The sequence below is a fragment of the Dipodomys merriami genome, unplaced genomic scaffold (genome assembly GCF_024711535.1).
Source record: "Dipodomys merriami isolate MVZ:Mamm:240054 unplaced genomic scaffold, mDipMer1.0.p SCAF_24, whole genome shotgun sequence".
Lineage (NCBI taxonomy): Eukaryota > Metazoa > Chordata > Mammalia > Rodentia > Heteromyidae > Dipodomys > Dipodomys merriami.
The window spans coordinates 6,561,447-6,578,981 of record NW_027203826.1 but is presented as its reverse complement, the minus strand read 5'-3'; the positions used below and the strand labels follow the sequence as shown (position 1 = coordinate 6,578,981).

The window sequence follows — 17,535 nt, the reverse complement described above, 5'->3', positions numbered from 1 at the left end:
TAATCTATTATTCAAAGCTTTCTTCCTGAAAAGAATGGGAGAAGTACATACTACTTGACTGCTTCATCTCCTTTACCTCCCATAAAATGATATAAAGTGACAAAAATCAAACAGAAATGCATCATATACAGGAGGCAAAAAAAAAAAAAATCATACTAGTTGTTAAAGTTCAATGCTTAGAATCTGCAGGCTTTGGCATCATGAGGAATCTTAAGAATATGAGCAAGTAGTTCACCCTTTCAAGAGTTAACATTTCTAATATTTAAAACTAATAAAAGTAGTACTAATTTAACAAGTATTTAATATTAGACCTGAAAACATGACTCAAGTGGCACTTGCCTAGTAAGCATAACATCCTGAGTTTATACAGCAGTGTATAAACAGTGTACAATGATGATGATGATGATGACATAGTAATAATAATAATGTTCATCTGCACTCACTGGCAGACTGTATGCTGGAAGTCTTTGCCACATGGCTTGTAGAGCCTACTGGTGCCCTACTATCACCCTTAAAAAAATCTGGATGGTCCTTTACTTCTCCTCCACTGTCTAAAAACTAGGTTGTTCCATTCCATATGTGCATCTGTGGGTAAGAAGCACATGCAAAAGGAAGGAAACAATCTGGACACCCCATTTACCCAAGTTGAACCCTGACAAGAGAATGAGAACTACTGCTCCAACTTCAGAGATAATCTGAAACCAAACCATATACTCACCTTGTCTGTGCACTGTCATCTTTTTCCATAAGCGTAGGATGAGGCCTGAACACTAACTCAATCTCACTAGCACCATCCATTACTGGATCAATTGCCACTGCTGTATTATTATTATCAAGCTCAAGCCCAGAATCATCAGAGGTTTTGGTCCTTTTGTTACTAGGGCCTGCTTCCTGGTTGCTGTGTGTGGATGCATTGCTACAATGTGAACTGTCGCCATTATCTTCTGCTCCACTACCATTTTCAATCTGTTGCTTCTTGCCTCGCTGCAATCTAGTTAAGTGGGAGGAAGCAAAAAATTTACATTTTAAAAACCTTTATGCCAAAAGGGAAAAAAAATCCTAACTCATACATGACTTAAGTCATGATTATATACATATATAACTTAACTCATGATTCTCCTGCATCAACCTCTCAAATCTTGGGTATACATGCATGTACATGTCTCTTTGCCAGGTAAAAGCATCCAACTTGAAGCATACTTGCTATTAACTTTAGAATTTAAAAACATCTTGATTACTCAATTTGGTAAGTTTCCCATGTGCCCCAGAAAAGCCTAAAAAAAAAAAAATCTCACGTCTAAACACTTATAAATAACTGAAGCAAATGTTCCTATTCACATGACAATTTTCTTTGTTAATCAAAAGAAAGACTAAAGGAATTATTTGCAAATCTTTATATTTTGATCATTTTGTAATGAGATTATAAGTCTTAAGAAAGGCATAAGAAAATGTAAAAGTTGTGAGGGAAGTTATTTATACCTATTTAAGACATAAATCAGAATACTTTTAAGCAAACAAAACTTAAGGAAGGATGGCAAAAACACCCTGACTTCCCCTTAAATCCTGCTATTGCAGTGTAAAAGGCTCTAATGAGGAAGATGCGATGGTATCTAAATAAGCAGCATAAAAGTACAGTTAAAAGTACAAATAAAAGTACAGTTCTCTCATAAGCTCAGATACTAAGGCCATTTACTGGACAAGGCATTTTGTGTATGCAATCTCATTTACTCTTTAAAACAACCTAGCAATGTATAATACTCTAATTATGCAGATAAGACAAAATATAATTAGCCTAAAGCAACACAATTAGTAAGTATCAGGACTTAGTGCTAGGATATGATAACAGGATACATTCTTCTACTATATTATCTGTCTGTACGCACCTACCCTACTTTTTCATTTACGTTTGCACAAATAAAAAATATAGATGAAAAAGCAGTTCTGAAGATTGGTTGCACAATAGTGTAAATGTAAACATTTTAAACATGGTTGGCATAGTATTTTGTTATCTTTTTAAACCATAACCATATTTTGAAAAAAAATATGAATAGGCTAATAATGGAAAAACAAGTTAACTCAGTATCAACTTAAAGACTATACATATATGTATAATTTAAACCACAACTATAGCAGGAGACAAGTTGTTCAGCTGACCATAAACTATCAGGCTTACTAGGACTTATTGTACTTATTTTTATCCCATGCTTCTGCCCAAAAACCGGTCCAAGTGCCAGAGCACTATCATGTAATCATGTCAGAAAGTATTTAAAGAATGTTTAGATATCAAGGCCAGCCTGGGAAAACAGTTCACAAGACACATCTCAAGCAATAAACCTGAGTGTGATAATGCTACTTGGATGTATAAAAAGGAGGACACCAGGATGACACAGGCATAAATTCGAGAACTGATTAAGGAAGGTGGACAAATATGGATCTATTACAGAGAAAGCCACAACGAAATTATTCACAGATTAGAATAGAAGACCTAAGAAAGACCTTTAAGGGTTCAAAAGTTTCTAAGTGAAACAAATGGAAAGATCAACAATGAGGCAGAATAAACAGTAGAACTCAAAAGTTCAATACTGTAATGTTAATTATGAGATACTCTTAGATATCCAAAGATGAAATCTAAAATCCAGGGTAGTGCAGGCTGCACATATGTACATGTGTATATGTGTGTATATTTGGAAGTCATCAGCATTGAGATGGTAATTAAAGCCATGAAACTAGATAAGGTCATCAGGATCCAAACCCTGTACTGAAAAAGAACAAAGACTGATCCTGAAGCACTCGACTTCTATGAGTGGCATTCAAATAAAACTTCAAAAAGTAACTTAAAAGCAATGGCCAGTGACATAAAAAGGGAGTAAAGCACATGGTCTCCTGAAAGCCAGGTGAAGAAGCTAAGCATGTCTGCTGCTGCTGAATAAAATGAGGTCTGACATTCATTACCCAGAAGACTGCATAATGTACAGAAGATCACTTTCACAAGTGCAATGATGGGGTATGTATGAAAAGAATGGAAAAAAAAAATCAGACACAAGTATTTCAAGAGTTTTTCTCTAAAGAAGAGAAATAGAATGGTAGGAATAGGTAGACATGAGTACAAGGGAATCTACTATTTTAAATGAAATGCCCTATCAGCTCTTGAAATGTATTTATACTTACATGAAAAGATAATCATACAAAACTATTTTACCACTTTTTTTTTTTTTGGGTCCAGTCGTGGGGCCTGAACTCTGGGCCTGGGCACTGTCCCTCAGCTCTTCAGCTCAATGCTAGTGCTCGACCACTTGAGCCACAGCGCCACTTCCAGCTTTTTTCTTTTTGCTTATGTGGTGCTGAGGAATCGAACCCAGGGCCTCAGGCATGCAAGGCAAGCACTCTACCACTGATCCACCTTCCCAGCCCCATCACATTTTTATTTTTTAACTATAAATTTAGCATTTAATAAGGTATTGGAAAAATGGTTCCCATCTCTCACCCTCTTTCCCATGTACCTGTTCATGGCCTGTATCTTCAGTCCTTCCTCAATGCTGTGACTGAGTGCTTGCTGATTATTGTGTTTGTTGATCCTGGCTAATACTCTCTCTTGATGAGCTTCATACTCATCTCGACTTGGATAAATTTTGCTGATGAGAGCATCAAAATTTGGATCTGGCCTTAGTGATCTTTTGGAAACAAGCTTTTTCCGGCAAGTAGGGCATTCTTTGTTGCTAAATAAAAGGAAAGAAATTGTAAACACCACCAGCATCTTTGGTCTAAACACAAAAAAGTCAGCCTTCTAGATGTAATCTTTTCTGCAATGCCTTTTCTGGGTCACAGAAATTTAGGATGATTAATCTGAATTTCCTAGAAAATCTTAAGTAAACACAAGCAAAGTTTTACAAATCTCAACCACTATCAATTGCCATAAGAAAAAGAAATCCCCAAAGATAATTTATATGTAACAATTTTAGAAATAAAAATCGCTTATTACCTAATTTAAATTTCCCCCTTTCTGATTATCCATGTCATATAAGGAAAACCTACCCACTATTTATGTTATCAACTGTTTTACCAAAATAACATTTTCATGGATATTATTTACATTGGAAAAAACGTGTTCATAATTCCTAATTTCCTTTATAGATGTAGATATGCTATAAAACTTCTATAAGTACATAAAACCAGCTGATTAAAAACAAAAATTCTCATTAAAACTTAAACTTCGTTCTAGTCAAATAATTATTGGAAGGAACTCCTCAAATTCCAGAGAGCACTATGGTACAACCTAAATATATCTAGTATAGTTCATTTCAACATACCCACTTCTAAGGGCTGTGATAATGCAATCTGCACAAAAACGATGTAAACACTCCTTTGTAGTCATGGTGTTCTTTAACATATCCAAGCAAATTGGACACATTAATTCACTGTGGAGACTTCTAGGTGAAACCACAATTTCCAAGCCATCTGTTATTGCCTCCTGCAAAAGAGTCACTTTAAGATTCAATTCTACTTATTTTATTATGGACAAATTTAAATGTATGAAATTATTAAAAATAATAAAAATGAACATCCATGTATCCCTTTTCCAGCAATGATCATTATTAACTCATATATAATCCTCTCCACACCACTACTGCATTCTATAAATTCTTTATATGCTAAAGATAGCATATTAATATGAAGAAAAAATAATTAGAGGGAAATTAGCCTGCTATAATAAAAAGCACTGCATTTGGAATCATGGGCCTTAATAGTTCTAGTTGTATTAATGAGCTACATGACTCTAAATTATTTTATTGTTTTCTTACTTGCCAAGATGAAAAGGGACTAATTCAACCTTAAGAATTTTTCCATATTCAAATTCTACAAGTTTTACAAACCATATATATTTGCCCATTTAAATATTTCAAGATTTTAATATATGTACTTTCTAATTTGCTAACAGTTTAACAGAAATTCATTTTGAAATCACTTTTGAATCTCAAAAAAGTCTTGTTCCACAGTTTGATCAAAGTAGTTAGATTCTCAGGCTAACCTACAAGCTGATTTAAATCATAATACATCTAAACTACTGTCCCTAAAATTGTTCTCTGCCAAATTACATTTGGAATTCCAAAGAAAAATTCCAAGATACTTCATTCCTGATGCCTATCGGTAGGTCCTACTTGTTTTATCTCCATACCCCCCACTTTCCCATGGCTGTAATTAAGAACAAGGGTTATATATCTCTAAAGCCTCAGATACTGATAGATACAGGAAAAATTCGATAATGGTGGGCACTGAAAAGAAACATACAGGCATGTTCCCAATACACTACTGACACAATGGCTCTAATACTTGTGCTTTTTTTAACATGATCAAAGATCAAATGCTTGAAAAGACAGAGAAGTTATAGATATTATTCTACAGAAAGCTCCAGTAAAATATACTTACATTTATAATAACAAGGTACAACTACTATCAAGTGACTTTTATTCTAGTCTCTACATATAAAAGCACTTTCTGTATTCCATTTTACATAAGCATACCTTTCTGTTACTATTTTCTATGTGTTGATATATATACACACATAGATTTCTAATTTTTATGTGTTTTAATTTGTACATATCTGTGAAGTACCATGTAATATTTCAATACATGTATTATAATTTGATTAAGGGAGCTGACATACTTATCTCTTGCAATATTTGTCTTTCATTTGTGCTGAGAATACTCAAAGACCTCTCTACTCTGCAAACATCTACTTCCAAAATGATAACCTCTCTGGGTGTCGGTGGCTCATGCCTGTAATCCAAGCTACTTTAGGAGGCTGACATCTGAGGCTGATATCTGAGTATCAAAGCCAGCCTGGGCAAGGAAAGTCCCTGAGATTCTTATCTCCAATTAACCACCAGAAAATTGGAAGTGGCACTGTGGCTCAAGTGGTAGAGCACTCGCCTTGAGCTGAGAGCTGAGGGACAGTGCCCAGGCCCAGAGTTCAAGCCCCATGACCAACAAAAAAGAAAAAGAAAAAAAACACCACTTCCATTAGATTTTGAATCCTAATCCCCCTGACTCCATTCCATTTTCTTTCCTTCCTTCCTTCCTTCCTTTTCTCTTGATGTTCCTTCTTCATCTCTCACTGGATCTTCATCTATTATTTCATTTCTACATGGTGAGGTGCCTTTGGGATGAAATTGCAGGCTGTTTATCTCTTGCTGATAAAATTCATTCTCCTACCACTTACAAAATGTACTAACAATGCCAAAAATTTTACAAAAGCCTATACTCTACCTGCCCCTATAGTCAATGAGTCCAGTTTTAAGTACGTTCATTTCCTTCAAATCTGCTCCTTCTCCAATCTTTGCCATTTTTACTGCCTCAAAATAGTTTTCCCTACTTACCTTATTATTACTTTACAACTGTAAAGGAAACTTTTCCTTTATAGAACTTCTTGCATGTGTGATTTTATGGACTCTTATTTAATGTCTATAAATTTCCATACCTACTTTTATTCACCACTGTTCACCTACTGCCTCATATAAATATGTACATAGTATGTAAATTACTTGCTGATCAATGAGCTGCTGGTATATAAATTAGTACTGTTAAGTTCTATTTAAGTTTCCATTTTCTAAAACTGTGTCTTAGTTTGCATACATCTCATATTCTTCCTTGGTTATCTTTGTCTGTATTACCTGAGGTGTTCGTTGTAATTCATATAAACTGAGTTCCCATGTTTTGCTTAGTGGTTGAGTTCCATTTGTCTGCACAGCCTGAGACATTGCTAGAATAAAAAGACAAAAACAATTTTTAGTATTTAAAAGGAAATGCTATGGTATGAATACATGCATAATCCACAAAACTGATGTTCAAACTGTTAGGGCTCAGAACAGTACCCCAAATATGCTCCTTTGGATTTCAAACTGAGATTACCTGGGAAGCAAAAAGCATAGGAAAGGGCTTTCTCTAAAGTTCCCAAACACCACTTTGCCAAAGAGGAACATAAGTGCCTTTAAATATTCTTACTGAAATTTTATTAGCCAGCGACAACTGAACACATGACAGGGGAAGACTGAAAATCACAGTTCATCTACTACCCAGTGGTACTTTGTCCCAGCAAAATGGGATGTGGTGGTGAGCATCTCTAACCCAGTACTGAGGATGGATGGGGCAGGATAATCTCAAGTTTTATAGACTACATAGTAAGACTTTGTCTCAAAAACAGAAAACCAGAAAATACAAGTTGACCATTCAAAAACAGAAAACCAGAAAATACGGAGCATTGAGAATCTCTAATCCAAAAAAACCCCAAGTCTGAAATGCCCCCAACCTTTTAGTACAAATATGCTGTCCCAAGTGGGAAATAATGTACAGTCAAAAGGGCACTGTCAAAAATGCAGATGCACTGAAAACATTATATAAAATTATCTTTAGGAGATGGGGGGAGGATATAAACTTGCCTAGAATTCATGGGGTCCTAGGTTTAAACTCTTAACAGTAAAATAAAATAATCTCCAGACCATATGTATAAACTATATATGAAACACAAATGAAGTTTATGTTTAGGCTTGGGTCCTATCCTCAAGATATTTCATTTTGTGTATGTAAAAAAAGCCTGCTAAAGCCAAAATATTTCTGATCCTACAAATGCATTTTGGATAAGGAAAACTAACTGATATACATCTAGACTTACTCCCCTGTCAGGAAGAGCCTCTAAACTCTGCAAAGTTCTGAAAGGGTAACAGAAGTTTTTTTGGTTGTTCACAGTAAGTCCTTTTCAAGCATACCAGGGTTTGCACTAATGAGATGACTGGAAGTATGCCCAAGTAAGCCTCAGGATGAGAGCTAGAGGAACCAATCATGTTGCAATTCATCTCTATCCACACCTAATTCCCAGGAAAAGAAAGTAGGATTACAGACTGAACCACTCACAATGGAAAATGAGTTAATCAATTATGTCTATGTAATGGAATCTCCATTAAATACTAAATGATGGAATTCATAGAGCAGCAAGGTGCCAGAGAGAATGGCAGCTCCAAATGATAGAAGTTCCTATACATGGGGTCCCCGTACCTTGAACTATGTACATCTTCAAGCTGATTGTTCATCTGTACTCTTATATGATATCCTTTATAATAAGTTGGTTAAATGAAAATAAAGCTGTATGTGCTATTCTAGCAAACTATCTTTGTGGACATCCTCAATTTATAGACAGCTGGTCAGAAATACATGAAGATGTAGAGCTGGAAAAGACATCTGAAGTAGAAGCACTCTTATGGAACTGATCCCTTAACCTGTGGTGTCTTGCACTAACTTTGGGTAGTTAGGGCCAGAAATGAATCCTTGGGCAACGAGTTAGTTACTTAAGAGGTAAAGAATTGTTTCTTGCTGTGGAAAAAAGGCCACATTTTGTGTGTCAAAATGTTTGAAAAAAAAGTGTTTGAGCCCGGTGCCAGTGGCTCACGCCTGTAATCCTCGCTACTCAGGAGGCTAAGATCTGAGGATCATGGTGCAAAGCCAGCCTGGGCAGGAAAGTCCGTGAAACTCATCTCCAATAAACCACTAGAAAACCGGAAGTGGCGCTGTGGCTCAAGCGGTAGAGTGCTCGCCTTGAGCTGAAGAGTGCAGGGACAGCGCCCAAGCCCAAAGTTCAAGCCCCACAACCGACCAAAAAAAAAAAAAGTGTTTGAATAGAAACAGATTTTACGGGGCTGGGAAGGTGGCTCAGTAGTAGAGTGCTTGCCTTGCATGCCTGAGGCCCTGGGTTCGATTCCTCAGCACCACATAAGCAAAAAGAAAAAAGCCGGAAGTGGCATTGTGGCTCAAGTGGTAGAGCGCTAGCCTTGAGCTGAAGAGCTGAGAGACAGTGCTCAGGCCCAAAGTTCAAGCCACACGACTGGACCCAAAAAAAAAAAGAAAAAAGAAAGAAAGAAAGAAACAGATTTTACTAGCAGACTCATTTCCTGCTTTATTATCTTTAATCTATACAATTAAGAATTCACTGGTGAGGCTGTGTGGCATAGTTTTTTGTTGTTCTTTTTGTTTTGGTTTAGTTTTATTCTGACCTTACTGGGCTTGCTTGACCTTAGGGCTCTTATTAGGCTTGCTTGGCAAAGCCTCCATCACTTGAGCCACACCTCCAGCCCTTTTTTTGCTTTTATTTCAGATAGCATCGATAGCATGGGCTGGCCCTGAGTTACCCTTCATCTCTGCCCAGTCTTGAGGCCCACTCACCGCCACAACAAACTAAATGTGCATGTCCTCATTCTCTAGAAATGTAATTCCTTCAATATAGCCAAGTGCCAATAGCTCACACCTGTATTCCTAGCTACTCAAAAGGCTGAGATCTAAGGATCAAAGTTGGAAACCAGTCCATGGGACTCCATTAATCAAAATAATAGTAATAATAAAAATGATGATGATGATGATGACGCCTGAAGTAGAGCTGTTGCTCAAGCAGCAAACTACTAGCCATGAGAAAAAAGTCTCAGGAACAGTGCCCAGGCCCTGAGTTCAAGCCCCAGAACCAGGACAGTGTCACGTACAACCAGTACAATACAAGACTCATTTTAACACATCTAGATACCTTTAATTCTAAAAATAATCATATTTATACAGATAAATGCAAGTGCCGTGAATCCAGCATTTAAAATATTTGAAAACTAGATGGCAATAAAAGATAACACACTAAAAAAACTGCTACCCAAGTTAAAAATTACCAAGTATAAATGTCGTTTTGCCAAATTAAAAAGATAACATAGCTGGGTGCTGGTGACCTATCTACTCAGGAGACTGAGATCTGAGGACTGCTGTTCAAAGCCACCCAGGCAAAGCCCAAGAGACTCTTAATCTACTATTAACCACAAAAAAGCTGGAAGAGGAAGGTGTTTCAACCGTAGAGCACCAGACTTGAATGAAAAAGCTAAGGAAGAGAGCAACGGGTCCTCAATTCAAGCCCCAATACTGACATTAAAAACAAAAACAAAAATAAACTCTATTAGCTGCCTCCTTGACTCTGAGGTGTCAAATTTTTCTAGGAAGTATTTCCAGGCCTTGGCCTGGGATGGTGGCTTAGTGGTAGAGTGTTTGCCTAGCATGCATGAAGCCCTGAGTTCGATTCCTCAGAAATCAGAAAAGGACAGAAAGGCACTGTAGTAGTTCAAATGATAGAGTGTTAGCTTTAAGCAAAAGAAGCTCAGGAACAATGTCCACGCCGTTGAGTTCAAGCTTAGGACTGGCAAATATATATTTCTAGGCCTTACAGTTTAACCCTGCAATGGCTCTCCTAGGAAATTTACCTAATAAAAATTCTCATAGAGGCATAAAATAAACATATAAAGGACAGTCAAAACATTCCCTATAACAACAAAACAATCATTTAAAAGAAATCTATGGGGGCTGGGAAGGTGGCTCAGTGGTAGAGCGCTTGCCTTGCATGCCTGAGGCCCTGGGTTCGATTCCTCAGCACCACATAAGCAAAAAGAAAAAAGCCAGAAGTGGCGCTGTGGCTCATGTGGTAGAGTGCTAGCCTTGAGCTGAAGAGCTGAGGGACAGTGCCCAGGCCCAGAGTTCAGGCCCCACGACTGGACCAAAAAAAAAAAAAAAAGAAATCTATGTAACAGCAAAGTAGCTAAAATATATTCATGGTGTAGAATATATTATTCATGACCAAAATGGAGCTCATGGATATATATAACACACATTAAAGTCTTTTAATTTATTCAAGTGATTCATAAAATTCCAAAAAAAATATATTAATAGGTACATACATGTGTGCCATGTAATGTGTGCATAACATATACATTTTTAAATGTTGTAGAGCAAAGTATGTAAGATAAAAAAGAAATCCAAACACCTAAATGTTCATGATTTTGAGTACCACACATCATGTCATCCTCATTCATCTTATCAAGCTTATTCTTAGTTTAGATCTTTTCATTAGCTTGTCCTACATGGAACAGAATGCTCTTTTTATGTAAGATTCTCTCATAGCTGCCACCCCCCCCCATTCTCAAGAATTTCTTTGTCATTTTTTTTCATGCCCCACCCCCCCAATTACAGCAAGGATAAGAGTCCCCAAACTTCTTCCAAGATAGCTGGCTATCATAACTAGGTGTGATGACACAAGTCTACTCGAGGGTGAGTAGGAGAACAGATTTTGAGACCAGCCCTGCCAACTTAGAGAGACCCTATGACAAATACAAAATACAAAATAAAAGGGCTGAGGGCAAAGCTCAAGTGATAAGAGTGCTTGCTTGCCCAGAATGGTATCTGGCTTCTATTTTACTCACCATAATATTCACTATCTTATTCTGTCTTATCTCTATAGATATTGATAGTACATATATATATATATGTGTATATATATATATGTATATATATACATATATATCTTATTCACCATAATACTCAGTACTTTTTACTGTATCTTGTATACAGTAGTTATTCAATATATAAAGAACTTAACAATGGTAGTAACTAAAGACCAGAGTTCAAGTAATGCAACCTTAACATTCACAGCAAAGATGGGCAGCTTTTTTTTGTTTTTCTGTCGGTCGTGGGGCTTGAAATCTGGGCCTGGGCGCTGTCCCTCAGCTCTTCAACTCAAGATGAGCACTCTACCACTTGAGCCACAGTGCCACTTCCAGTTTTTCTGGTGGTTAATTTGAGATAAGTCTCACAGACTTTCCTGCCTGGGCTAACTTTGAACAGAGATCCCTAGCTACTCAGTAGGCTGAGATCTGAGGATTGCAGTTCAAAGCCAGCCCTAGCAGGAAAGTCCGTGCGACTCTTATCTCCAATTAACCACCAGAAACAGGAAGTGGTGCTGTGGCTCAAGTGGTAGAGTGCTCACCTTGAGCTAAAGAACTGAGGGACAGCGCCCAGGCCCAGAGTTCAAGCCCCAAACTGACCAAAAAAAAAAAAAAAAAAAAAACGTAAAAGGCACCAATTAGGTGGCTCAAGGCCAACAAGAACTCCAAAGTGTCACTGGTCTAGGCTCAAAGGCTGAAACATGTGAAGTCTGATGTCTACTGGCGATGGCAGTACATCTGCTCAAGAGTCAAATGAGGCTGGGAAGGTGGCTCAGTGGTAGAGCGCTTGCCTTGCATGCCTGACGCCCTGGGTTCGATTCCCCAGCACCACATAAGCAAAAAGGAAAAAGCCGGAAGTGGCGCTATGGCTCAAGTGGTAGAGTGCTAGCCTTGAGCTGAAGAGCTGAGGGACAGCGCGCAGGCCCAGAGTTCAGGCCCCACAACCGGACCAAAAAAAAAAAAAAAAAAAAAAAGAGTCAAATGAGCTTCCCTCTTCTTGCGCTTTTTTAAAATTAGCTTGTATTAGTTACACAGTGGGGGAGGATTTCATCGTTACCTCTCCACTTTTTGTTCCATCAGGGCCCCTAGCTCACTGGCTGTTGCTGCCCACATTCAGGTCAAGTCTTCCTCATTCAGTTCATTGACAATTTTCTCTGGAAACACTCACACAAACCCATCCAGAAATGTGCTTTTCATCAGTTCTCAGGCATCTTCTATGGTTTAGATATGAAGTATCTCCATCCGGTAGATCCAATCATTGAAGTGACTGGATCGTGAGGACTCTGACTCAATAAGATATTTGATTAATGAATTCATAAGCTGATGACAGCAGGACTGGTATGAGGTGGGGCCTGGTTGGAAGAAATATAACTGGGAGTGTGCTCAACAGTACATTTTGTGCTGGGCTTCTTCTACTTCCTGGCTATCATAAAGAGCTCTGCTCCATCACATGCTTTTACCTAACTGCAAAAAAAATGGAGCCAAATATGGGCTTAAGTCTGTGAAACTATAAGCCAAAATAAGTCTTTCCTCTGGTTTTTCTCAGATGGTTATCATAGCAATGAAAGAGCTGACTAAAACAGCATCTATCAACCCAATTAAGTTGACAATCAACATTAACTATCATACTCTTTCCTTCAGGATATTAAGAAAGAAGACTGTGATGACTGGGAAGCAGGGTGAATGCAACAGTGTTCATTACACTTAGAGGTGTCAGCCAAATTTTGAGTAGTAAAGAAAATAGTAAGAAAGAAAATAATATCATATCCATGTTTAGTTGTGCTTATGTCCTTTGTGTCAAGAAGTATTTTATTTGAGGAGTGTCCCTTACATATTTCATGCAAATATCTCATTTTCCAAGGACTGAGATTGATCGAAACTCTTGCTATGGTTGCAAGTTGATGACAGGAAGAGGCACGTGTGAACATGGTCTTGGGCACTGCCTTCCTGTATCTATTTTGAGTTGGGCCATGACTTTACTGGACCATCAGTTATAAATTCCTCTGATTTTTCTCTTCAGGAAGTGCATTTCCCAGCACTCTTTTCCCTTTCTGTTTCGATGTGGATATTCTGAAAAAGATGAGATCTTTTCTGATCTCGTATGAGGTTAAAAGCCGCAAGAGACTCAATCCTATCCATATACAACCTGAAAAGAAACATGGACAGAGATGAGGATAGAACAAGTAAGAATTTCATTCACACGTCTTGGATTTATTAATATTTTAATTGTATATAAGTAGTTTTACAAAAGGGTTATTAAACATATCAGTGAAAGAAAGACAAAGAGAAAGAGAAAAAGAGAGAGACAGAGAAGGAGGGAGGGAAGAAGGGAGGGAGGGAGGGAGGGAGGGAGGGAGGGAGGGAGAGAGGGAGGGAGGGAGGGAGGGAGGGAGGGAAGAGGCTGGGAATGTGGCTTACTGGTAGAGTGTTTGCCTAGCATGCATGAAGCCTTGGGCTCAATTCCTCAATAGCACATAAACAGAAAAAAACAGAAGTGGTGCTGTGGCTCAAGTGGTTGAGTGCTATAGCCTTGAGCAAAAGAAGCTCAGGGACAATGCCCAGGCCTTGTGTTCAAGCCCCAGGACTGGCACACACACACAAAAAAAAAGAGATGTCAAACATTTACCACTACAATTGCAAAATCTTCCCACTGACAAAAACAACGTCTATAGTGTGACTTCATCAGCCTGAAATACCTAAGGAATAGATGAAATCTACCAAAGAAATAACCATAAAACTTAACTTGCTGCAAGATGGGGGAAGGGGCTAGGGAGAATATGCTAACAGGCAAAGTACATCTCTTTGATAAGCACACCTGGGGAATCACTGATGCCAGGGCTAAGCCTCAGACTGCCATTTCTATCATTTTATAAATGATAACTAAAGGATAAATTTATTTATAAATAAACTAAATAAATTCTAACTAAAGAAATCTCTGTGTGTGTGTGTGTGTGTGTGTGTGTGTGTGTGTGTAAGATTTAACAATAAAGAGATGAAATTTTTATGTTTTTGTGCTGTCATGGATTTCTGAGCAAAAAATAAATAAAAATAAAATCTGTCCTTCAAAGTACAAGCCTTGAAACTTTTAAAAGATAACTGAACAAATAGTAAAAAAGATTTAGCTCTCTGTTTATTTTTCAGAAGAGATGAAAGACCAGACTATGCTCACATTCCACGGGTTGTAAAGCCTAAGATTTATCTAATCCTTGCCCCTAGAAAAATCATGTACCTTCAAATCCTTTGTGTTTCTAGAATTAGTTACTATTAGAGAGCAAAGGCTTCCTTCTTAGGAAGAAAGATGGACAACATATGTTTCCAGATTCTGGTTCTTCACCTATCAAATAAACATCCACTTTTCACTGCATAGCTCTGAAGGAAGAATCAGGGAACAGAAGAAGGATTAAAATCTTTCCTTGCTACAGAAGTTTCATGTCTAAGGGTAACATGAATACAGTTATTAAATATATATATATCATTCCCACATACAGAATTTGTTTTCTGTTACTCTTTCTTTAATTCAGGCTTTTAATAGCTATAAGGCAGTCATGGGGAGCATCCAGATTTAAGTAAACATTAAAAAAAATTCCTTTCAGTTTGGGGTAAGTGCATTTCTTTGGCTTGTAGCTGTATTGCTCCAATCTGTCACTGTGGTCACATGACCTCTGTGGCTATAACCTCCTATACTCTCTTTTATAAGGACATGTGCTGACATTCAGGGTATGGTTAATCCAGGACAATCTCATTTCATAATTAGTTTAATTATATATGCAAAGATCCTTTTCCAAGAAAAGTAGCATTTATGGGTTCTAGGGACTGTACTGTGGGAATTGTAGAGGCCACTGTTTAGCCTACATTTGCAAAGGTAAACGGTAACACACCAGTAAATATAGCCAATTCCCCCACAGACAACACCAAGTCTTTATCTGGTATGTGATTAGTTCCTTAATTTGTTTTTACACTGTGAAATAAATATCAGAAAATATAATCACTTTTAAATTACTTAGGTTATCCCATGTTCCTATATAGCATTTTTCTTCATTAGCGACATGCTTCCCTGCACACTATGAAGCAAAGAAACTAAGAAGTTTCTCCATTTCTAATAAGATGTTTATCTCTTTCTTCTATGTTAATATCTATGTGAACAGAGTAAAAATCAAAGGTCACCTTAAATTAATTCTTGTGTTCTTTCAATTTTAACCACTTGAATTATATAATATGTGAACAAGCAAGCAACTTCTTCCTTAATTAAAATGCTGCTTGCTTATAGGACACAGATGTTAGATTGGAAATTTACTCAAGACTAGGCTACAGCCAGAAAGCAGTAATAAATTCTAAGTAAGCAATCCAACTGACACCATAACTCTGTCTGGAGTAACTATCACCTAATAAATACCATGGTTCAGCATTTTAATCTAAAATTATGTTTGTAAGACAGACACGAAAGACACAAAGACACAACTAAAGACCCAAAGGTGTTCATTATTCTTTTATTGAAGAATCTTATCATTATAGGTAGCATTGGGAATAACCATCTAAATTACTTCTGGTAAGCTAACAACTTCTTTTATTAAAAGAGTATCAGGCCTGGCGCTATTGGCTCACACCTGTAATGCCAACTACAGGAAGCTGAGATATGAAGATCCCAGGAAGGAAAGTCTGTAAGACTCTTAACTCCAATTAAACCAGCAAAAAGCCAGACATGGAGCTGTGGCTAAAGGGGTAGAGTATCAGTATGAAGCAAAAAAAAAAAATCTCAGAGACAGTATCTAGGCCCTGAGTTCAAGTCCCAAGACTGGCACACACACACAAAAACTATCATCAATTCCTAATTGGATTATACATCTTTTCCACATTGTGAAACACACACAGCAGGAATCAGCAGAAGATAATTTTCTAAATTTTTATTGTTCAGTCTTAAGTCTTGAAATATTACTAATAATTTTAATGTTCTCTAGGCTCTGCAATTAAGTTATTATTATAGGGAAAATAAACATTTCTTTTTTTTGGTTGGTCGTGGGCTTGAACTCTGGGCCTGGGCGCTGTCCCTCAGCTCTTCAGCTCAAGGCGAGTGCTCTACCACTTGAGCTACAGTGCCACTTCCGGTTTTCTGGTGGTTTATTGGAGATAGGAGTCTTACGGTCTCTCCTGCCCGGGCTGGTTTTGAACCGCGATCCTCAGATCTCAGCCTCCTGAGTAGCTAGGATTACAGGCGTGAGCCACCAGCGCCCGGCAAAATAAACATTTCTAAGATTTAACAGTTTCACTTAAAATGAAAATGTTTTCCTATCATCCATTACTACTTCATCTCCAACCTCTCATAAATATGAGTAAGATGGTCCAGCCTACATTCCTAACAATCAGATTTTTTTGAGGAAAAATAAACATAAATCATAATTTACTAAATAAAAGCTAATTGGCCATTACCATGGTACTGTCAAATAAGAATATGTTCTAATTGATGTTTTTGTTGTTGCTACTGCTGCTTGTTTTGGATACATGGTCTTGCTATCTAGCCTACTCTGGTCTCAAACTCACCCTCTTCCTGCCTAAGCCTCCCATCCCAAATGCTGGAATTACAGGCATTTGTTACCACACCCAGCTCTAAGTACTAGTGTTTACTGAACAGTAGGATGGCGTATAGTTAATAATGTGGAATATGTTGTCTGTTTCATTTAGGGGTACAACATAGAAACCTGAGATACAGTATTCCATAGAATTCTATCTACAGGTATAACTTCTGGATCCAGGGCAAATAATGACACAAAAAGACACAAATAAGACACAAAAAGACACCCCATTCATGACTAAAGCTTGCACATTAGGGCAACAATGAAGTATCACTCTCACTTGTCAGCTGAGGCAGGCTTTCTAAAAACTACTGCTAATCCAGGAATGGTGGAAAAGAAAATCAGTATAGCACTTTTAGCAGTGTTTTTCAGAATAAAAAAACTATATCTGCCTGGAGATAGCATTTCACATTTAAGAGCCTGGAGATAGCATTTCCACTCCAAGGAACTCACAGGTTGTCTTGGCATCACTTACTGTTCTGTTCTTTCTTCTCCACTTATAGTTACTCAGCATGCTATCTTTTATCAAAAACAAAGATGAGAAAAGAGAAGAAAAAATTCTGTGGCTACATGTACCTTATGCTTACATAATATATGCTTGCATACATAAAAACTATAAAACACTTTTAACACATTTAATCTCCCTACATAGTCCACAATATATACCTCAATCACTTAAAAGT

At 37.4% G+C, this 17,535-nt stretch overlaps 1 protein-coding gene across 2 annotated transcripts in view; it reads right to left on the bottom strand.

Moving 5' to 3' along the window:
• The window catches only part of Rnf2 (ring finger protein 2), a 75,588-nt gene that overhangs the window by 46,245 nt on the left and 11,808 nt on the right, over window positions 1-17,535 (bottom strand). For both annotated transcript variants that reach the window (XM_070034233.1, XM_070034232.1), the window contains exons 2-5: window positions 6,669-6,757; window positions 4,308-4,468; window positions 3,501-3,716; window positions 719-991 (exon numbers count right to left, since the gene is read on the bottom strand). In XM_070034233.1, the coding sequence (XP_069890334.1) occupies window positions 719-991; window positions 3,501-3,716; window positions 4,308-4,468; window positions 6,669-6,755 (737 nt within the window). In that variant the 5' untranslated portion in view covers window positions 6,756-6,757. The remainder of the gene's footprint in view (window positions 1-718; window positions 992-3,500; window positions 3,717-4,307; window positions 4,469-6,668; window positions 6,758-17,535) is intronic.